An 8,775-nucleotide genomic window follows, 5' to 3' on the forward strand; every position below is an offset into this window, starting at 1 on the left:
ACTTAACTGTCTTGTGTAGTGCAGCTTATCCTAAATTTCACAAAAGGGCCGACGTTTGATGTTTCATTATGAAGATGGCTTGCTTTTAATGAATTCCTTTTAACACTTTTATATTACCTCATAATAAAAAGACTGGCCCTATTTCTTCAGGGAGTAATTCTGGTTACTTGATAAAATCAAATGGCAATTCAACTACAGACGACTGGTCAAATAAAATGAAATAAAATGAAATGAAAGAGGTGTGATTGGAATGGGGAAGGGTGTGAGGACTTGGTCTCAGCTAATGTTGAGTTGTGGGAGTGTGTGTGTGCATGGCAGCTGTCTTTTGCTTCTGAATTTGTAGTTGCAAACATCATAGTTAAGCACTGATTAAATCATGAACTTCAATATCCAAAACCTAATCTACTAGCTTTAAGAGGGAAAGAACTATTCCCTTTAATCACAGACTTTAATTAGCTATTTAAGATTTGATTTATTGAAGGTCAATAAGAGATTAGTTCTCAGCAAGTTGGCTCTTATTTAAGAGAAGACACCCCAGGCTTTTCTATTTACCAACAAGATGGCTGTAATATCTTAAAGTGTGAAGCCGCCATCCTCCTGTATTTCTTGGTATTCTTGTGCTAAAAGGGAACTCTTAGGAGGGTTTTAATTTTGCTGCAACCTAAATAAATGCATGTGATATTTTGTTTTTGCCAGAAAACTGCCATGTAAAGGTCATATTAAGTTGTACAAAGTGAAGGTGCGTGAAAGCAGAAGAGCTGAAATTTATTGGCGTACAAAGTATCAGTTATCCAGCAACATAGAAAGAAGTTAGAATTAACTGTGCACGTGTTATTACGAGTGACATTTTCATCCTCCGACCAGGAATACAGGTAAGAGGAAGGAAAGGTGAAATGAGAAATATATATATCTCTGTTTGAGATGCAACAAAGATCAGTAAACCCTCACTTAAGGCCAAAAAGAAATCTAAATTCTGCAGCAGGAGTACAGTAGAGAAGACATTTACAGGGAAACAAGACTGAAAGTCTCAAAGCCCCGCTAGCAGCCCCTAGAGGTGGTGCTGCTCCTTACACCCACAAGAACAAAGTGTCTTTCAGTGACCAGTCAACACTGCCATCCTCAGAGCCCCATACTCACACACGCACAGCCAAAAACAAATGACAAATACTCAGCAGCAACGATCAGCACTTTGGCAAATGGGAAATATGGCATCTGCAATATCTCCTGCTGGTGCTGTGATGTGTGCACGACAGAAAGACTTCAGCGGATCATATAGCTGACTTCTAAAACTATAGAATTACAACAACACAGTATTTCTGCAGGTGTCAGCTACCCCACGTTTAACATGGAGCAGTGCTAATCAAACCAATCAACACACAGAACTCATGGAGCAATGCTACTTTTCAACAGCTGTGCTCCACGTTCACCGCGAACAGGGAAATTTCATGTGGTGCAACTGAAACACTAATTTTCATCTACACCCCCAAACCCTGCACAGTTTACGTGAGGGCTTCCCGCTCCTGACCACAACAAACACACATATGCTCACGACAGCCACACCAACGAATTGCTTATTGCAGATATATATTGATATTGATGTATATGTCTGATGAAAAGTAACAAGAAATTTACAAACAAAAATTCCAAATTAGGTTTGAGGTTATTTAGAAACGACTACCACATCTCCATTTCATAGTCTGCACCAGAGAGCAACTGAATGTCCCACTCAGTACATATCTTGGTCACATTTAAAGAAAAAAAGAATCCATATCAAGATTATTAATTAACATGTGTTAATCTAAAAAAACAAAAGCAAATATGTATTACATCAGAATTTTTAAACTCTAAAAATATCATTTTTGGTCTTGGCTTAAATGATCCAGTGTCATATCAGGTCATAACACACACAAAGATACATGAGTATATACAGCTCTGTTTTTCATTTAAACAAATATGCATCAAGGGACTAGTTCAGAAGGGATTAAGTCAGACCTGTTTAATACTGAATGAATCATCGTAGATGGTCTCGCTTTAAGACACAAGAATGCATTAAGAGACATCAGTGCAATTATGATTTGAGATTCAGTTGAATAATGTGCTGTACTCATCAAACAAACATTCATGTTTCTTCTTGGCCTTAATATATGTCATTTATTCCATTTTTACATTGCAATAAAGACGTATGAGGGTTTTATGACTAAATATGGAGACAGTTTCCTCATAACGTCATTAAATGTACATTAGTACGCATAGAATTCTGTTATAATATACATTTAAATATGTAAGGCATGACATGAAGCCTGGGAGTGTTTGAGTTTTGATTTCCTTTGAGACTGAACTATACAAAGTGCTTATGCTGCCTCACTGAGTGTAACAGGTGACATGTTATTTTGTAACTGCAGGTAGAATCCTCGAGTTTTTCTTCAGTAGTATTTTCTGGATTCACACTTCACGCCTTCCCAAGAACCATAGTTGGTGACATTGTAGTTTTGACATCTGCTCATCTCAAGAACTTTGCTGCATGTAATGCCACTTTCCTGTCTTCTTTACTAAGTCCATGATGACAGAATAAAGGAGAAAGGATTTTCCAGAGAGCAAAGAATAAGCTTTACAGAGTGCATCAGAATGCCAAACAAGTCAGAACAGAGAGCACACAATGGGTAAACAGATGAATAAATAACTTAAAGTGAAAAAAACTGTTGCATAAAGTGTGCTTGCGTGTGTTTGTAGAGGCATCGATCTACGAACACTTTCCACGTTGACATGAGTGCAGTCAACAGCAGCTTGAGAGAGTCAGCTTTGCAGGGACGAGTGACACCTGCGTCCAACAGGTTCAGACAGATGAATAACAAACAATATACTATATGCTTAAATGGTGGGTCTTTGTTATTAATGTTTGATTACATGTCGATATTTTTATACCGGCTCAACTGTGGCTGAGGCTATTTTCTGCAGGCGAGAACAGTTTAGCATGTGTCAACATTACCTCTGTGCATGTCTTGCAATAAGACATTAGGTTTCTCCCTGGTGGTTTAAAGTAACAATTCATCTCAACTTGGCAGCATATTTGTGGATCTTGTAAAAGGTTTCATTGTAACACTTGGATTGATGTGTGTGTGCCCTTACGGCTTATTTGTTTGTACATGTAATTTTCAGTGTGGCACCTCCACCACTGCCCCCGTCACTATTCTCACACACAACCCAACAACAGACCAGACATTCTTCTTGACATTGAAAAAGGCCATTTGGAGTGAATACAAACAGAGGGCAAGACTTTGGACACCGCAACAGTGATGCATGTGGTAGCCAGATCTTGTTGCGAGCATTTGTATGATAACATGGCAAGCATCTGGCCTCTGGCAATAATAAAAGGGATGCTCTTACAGCTCAAGAGTGCATAATTGAGTTTGTGTGCCACACTGATGAGTGCAGCCATTTACATCGAAGGCAGGTGGGCGCTCGCTAACACGTGTCTCTTAAGTCTGAATTCAATTCCCTTTGAATTCCGCTAAAATTACAGAAAATGATCCACATCTCAAGCACTCGTAGATATGAAACAATCAGGACTGATAGGGATCTGGAGGTTTAGTGGTGACAGTGGGAATTCTGCATTTGTAAGATCAGAAACGTATCAAACTGAATTAAGGACTCACAGCTGTGTGTCTGATTTTGTGTTAATTTTTTTAAGCTTATCTTTGCTAAATTGAATAATGAGGACAGATCCAGTATAATATGGTTGATCAAAGCACTGAGGGCGCATAACATGTTGCATGTCAATGTAGAGTAGATCATGTTATTACCACATCTGTATCAGGGAGGATTCATACTGTAATGTTTTGGTACTATTTTGTTATGTAGATGCAAATAAAAAAGGAGATTTTGCTGCATTCATTTGAGCACAGGTTACACTCGCAACTGTTTACAACACACAAGACTCCTTTGACAATCTGTGTTTAGGATAAAATTGGAAAAGTACTGCAAAGACGATTGCAGGTGCCTGTAATAATGCTTTTTTTAAAAAAAAAGAAGAAGAAAAAAAACGGCAGGACTTATCAAACGAAGCAATGTGTTTGTAATATTGTTCAGGGCCCAGAGCACAAAAACCAGACGTAATTTCAATATTTGAAATGGGCAAGTTTAATTTTGAAGTAAGAGCAAACCAATAAGCTGAGAAAATAGCAAATACAGGGGAGCAAATTGCATTCCTTTGGAAAAGTGAAAAGACTTAAAGAACGAATAAAAGTAATCTCCAACTGGAAATTAGAAATCAACCCTCAGAAACCAAATAACAGAAAAGAAATATTACTGTCCACTTTCTAAATCAATATAACATTGCTACAAGACAGTATTACCATGGTAACACCGGTAAAGAATGAAGCAATTCTTATTATTTCAAAATAAAATCGGAGCCTGAAGCCCAAGTTTTATTACAGCAGGCGACACATCACCAGTCTGTATTCATCTGAAGCATTGCTTTTCAATCACATGCTTTATGAATGTACAAATTTCACTGGACAGGATGATAACAGGGTCATAAATTAACAAGCAAAGGTAACCAGACATTTATCAGTAGCTGGAGGATTTCTCTTCTGCTGAGGTGTGTGTGGAGTCTGCTGTAGTTGTGTTAATGTTCAGCAAAAATATGCCTTCAGTGTGGATCCACTTTCTTTTCCTGCAGTTGGTACGAAGATGGAGAGAAAATGGCTGTGTTGCTTTTTTTACTCTCAAATTAGATGCCAAATTGGAGCCTTCATATCACGGGTGAAATAAAATGTTGACACAGAATTGGTACATGTGTTGCTGTTCATTACTTATTAGGTCATTTCACTGAGCAGTGCCTGTATTCCTTTTACAGTCCTGCTCCGTGCTCTCAGACTCAGATAGTGTATAAGCTAATGACTGCATCATGTGAGAATATGGTGATTAGTTTGCGACGTGCGCGTAACTTGTGACGGACGAGACGGCCAGTATGGGCGGGAGGCTAAACACAACATGAAACTGACAAATATTTCAGGTTTGATCATTGGAAGTTAGGATGAAAGTTACAACTGAAGGCAGAAATTGTATATTTTTTGACCCTTAATAGAGTGATACAGGGGGGATTGATTTGTGACAGGCAGATTTTCAAAATGGAGCTAAGATAAGGCGTTTTGGGGAAGTCACGGGCATTCATTTCTTTCTTCGTTATTGCTTTAGTAGCACAAATTGTCGCAGACTTTTCCAAGAGAAGTAAGAGTTCAAAAACAGTCTGCCAAACAAGCAGCAGCATTACTGTGTTGCCAACTGGGATCGCAGGCTTTGAACACGAGACCAGACACACTGATGATCTGTTTTAAAGGTCACATAAGGACTGAAATATGAACACTTAAGCAGCATACACACACACACACACACACACACACACACACACACACACACACACACACACACACACACACACACACACACACACACACACAGGCATTATAGTGGATCAGTCAAGAGAAATAGACAGTCGTCATGCACATACACCCATGTGGCCACCGAAAATGCAGACCCACACCTCCCTCTCTGCATAAACACACATTTATTTTTGCAGGCACTAAGTGGATACATTAGACAAGAAGGTTTGAACTGACAAGCCTACAGCCTGTGAGCCAATAAATGCTAAGAGGCACCACAATGAAAGGGAGCAAAGCCAGGCAGCTCTGTTGACAACCTGGCCAAAATGCTGGGGCTGCTGGTCGGGACCAGCAAATAAAGGGTGAAGCTTTTAGGCAATGAGCAGCAGGTGATCTCAGCTTTTCTGCAAGTCCTAATGCTCCTAAAAGCCACTCTCCCTGGTTCTGTAATTGGGCATCAGTAGTTAATGTAGTATTGACTGCATTACATGCTCCTGTGCATCCTTTCCCACTAATGCCATTTGCATCACCTTGTACATTTACCATATTGCTTAGCCAATAACTGTTAAAAGCAATCTGAATCATGAATCATATAGAGAACTTTTAGCTCGACAGACATCCAAAGGAGACAATTTACGGTTGAGTTAATTTAGGTACATTTGCAGCACAACATGGATTCAGCCGGACAGACCAATTTATGTCTCTGCCGCAATCCTTTTATTGGTTTTTAGACGTGTAAGTGAAAGGATGCTCCGCTAAGAGATATGAAATATCCATTTTCAAACATAAATAATGGGTTACAAATGCATCCATTACTTTTAGAACAGGAGGAACTCTAGATAAACTGTGCAAAAGCCATATAGTGTACTTTGAGAAATAACACACACACACACACACACACACACACACACACACACACACACACACACACACACACACACACACACACACACACACACAATGCATGTTAAGGGTTAGTTATGCATGTTAGGTTAGTGGAGGTTTGTCATTGTGCATTTCAGCAGGTGGTCTATATAACAGCACGCAAAATACTCTTAAGGAAGTGTCAGAAGAAAGAACAACATCAGAGGAAAAACTTCATTCCAGACCTCATTATGACTGTATATAGTCTGCATTTGAATATCATTATGGTGTTGTAAAAATGCATTAAAATGCACACACACTGAGCGCCATGTAGACCTCAAAGTGATAAATGCACTGCACATCTCTCCATCAGTTCAATCCAAAATGGGCCGTCATTAGAGGCGAGTTTGATTTAAATTAAAATTAATTAGATTGCCTCACCCATTAACCTAAATACATTGAAATAGATAAGTAATGCAAGTAGGCCTATTTGGATGGAAAGTGAGTGAACGGTGCACGGCGCTATCCATAATTTGCAATCAACTTAAAAGCACTCTGCTGTCATCTCCCATCCCGTGGTGATGTCAAAGGCTGCCTCGCTAACTTCACAGACGCAAAAAGCACTTAGAGGAAGGGAAGAATAGAGGAGCCCACATGCACCGCAGCGTCCGCGGAGTATCCTCAAACTCCGGGTTACACACGAAAACGCCACGAACAAATCCGCTCTCAGTACACATGCAACTCCTCTACTAAACTGCACTTTAGGCTATTTGGTGTTTAAGTGCAACTTCACGGTACAGAAAGCAGCCACAGTATTCAGGTTTCTTCGGGAAAAACACGGACCCTGTCGCGACTAAATGGGGGTCGAGAAAGCCAATATCGAGCGGCTGCGCAGGGTCCGGGGCGACGGCAGACACTTAACGTGTAAAATGTCAGTAGTTTGCCGTGTTACTCCCCGGGTTATAGCATCCTACGACCGGAGATGTTACTCACCCTCTTCCTTGTCCAACACCATCGTCCTGAGGAACGAGGAGTCCTTCCCCGGGCGATCCGTCCTCGGCTCCAGCAGGCTGCACCGCTCGGTCTGCTCAGAGCTTGTCCTGGAAATGGCTTTGAAACGCGCGGTTGACTAGACTACGCCTCGATAAATCAAAACCCTGGAAAGATGAATTGCCGTCTGCACGTTTTTTTTTCTCTCTCCCTCGTATCAATAATAATTCACACACGGAATACGGCTGTATACGCGGCGAGATCCCCCTGTCCGGACTGAAGTGTAATGCAAATAAATAGCGATCAAACAGCGTCGGTTGCTCTTGATAAATTCCATGCGAATGGAAAAAAGGCAAAACAATGAAAAGCGATATAAATCTAGTGTCGCCTATCTGTAACTGTGCACACACACACGGACGGATCAGACGCTCAGACTGAACGGCTGAGCTCTTCCTCGCTCTTAATATTCTCTCTTTCTCGTTCTCATTTGCTCCTAAACAGCAACTATATTCAAACAAATCCAATTGCAAATCTGACAACTGCTAAAAGCAAACTCACGCCGCCTCTCTCTGCGTTTATGTGCCGCGCTCGCCTCTGCTGCTACTGAATAAATGCGCGCAGTTTCCAGAGACCCTCGGATTCCCCTGTTAATTAAATCAATTCATTATGCTCAGATCTGATTAGCAGCCCTTCCCCCCTCTTTGAATCAATTATTCAATACACAAACATAATTGCTTGTGCCAGAGGTGTCTAAGTATTAGCTTATTTAACTCCAAGGACACTAATTACCCCTAGGGCAAGGGAACTTTTCTCATTAATTCTGACAAAACACAAAAGCACAGCTAAGGGAAAGTGTGTGTGTGCGCGCGCGTGTGTGCGTGCGTGCGCATGTGACTGGTCTGCCAGTCTGAATGTGCGTGATAGAGAGAGAGAGAGAGAGAGAGAGAGAGAGAGAGAGAGAGGGAGAGAGCGCGCATGCACATAAGGTTGTATCGATGCACGTGCGCACGGACGCGGGTGCGCGTGTGTCAGAGAGAGAGAGAGAGAGAGAGAGAGACACTGAGGGAGACTGATGCTGTTCCATCGGTGCCTGGTACAGTTGGAGCAAACATAAAATGCGCTTATTGTTTTTCTTCTCCTTACTTTTTTCCTGCAGAATTTAATAGAAATAACATCTAATTGTGGTCTATTTAGCAGTTAATTAGTGTCCAGACACAGTTATCATACAGGCTGCAGATAAACAGTCGTTTCAAAAGAGACAGCACAACAGATGGGCTGCGTTTTTGATTAGTGGGTAGATAGAAGGTTCAGTTTCGAATCTGGTAATATAATTGTTGCCTGTTATTGCCAAGATGAAAGTGTTGCTGTTTCATGGTGGAGCCTTAAATAGCACCACTTTCACTTGCCCTGCGGAGACTGTTAACCAATTAAGGGTGAGATCCAACAAAGATTAGCCATTTAGGAGAGTGGAGTGGAGTATAGCTACAATAATGCTGGTTCGTCAGCAGCCAGCAGGCTGTCTGTGGTGTGAGCTTGCTCA

At 40.9% G+C, this 8,775-nt stretch overlaps 1 protein-coding gene across 1 annotated transcript in view; it reads right to left on the reverse strand.

The window, feature by feature from the left end:
- lmo1 (LIM domain only 1) overlaps nucleotides 1–8,341 on the reverse strand; it is a 28,449-nt gene extending 20,108 nt beyond the window's left edge. Inside the window, exon 1 of the mRNA XM_070968014.1 lies at nucleotides 7,239–8,341. Coding sequence (XP_070824115.1) covers nucleotides 7,239–7,260 — 22 coding nt within the window. The 5' untranslated portion in view covers nucleotides 7,261–8,341. The remainder of the gene's footprint in view (nucleotides 1–7,238) is intronic.
- Nucleotides 8,342–8,775: the final 434 nt, after the last annotated feature.

Source organism: Chaetodon trifascialis, chromosome 1 (assembly GCF_039877785.1).
Source record: "Chaetodon trifascialis isolate fChaTrf1 chromosome 1, fChaTrf1.hap1, whole genome shotgun sequence".
NCBI lineage: Eukaryota > Metazoa > Chordata > Actinopteri > Chaetodontiformes > Chaetodontidae > Chaetodon > Chaetodon trifascialis.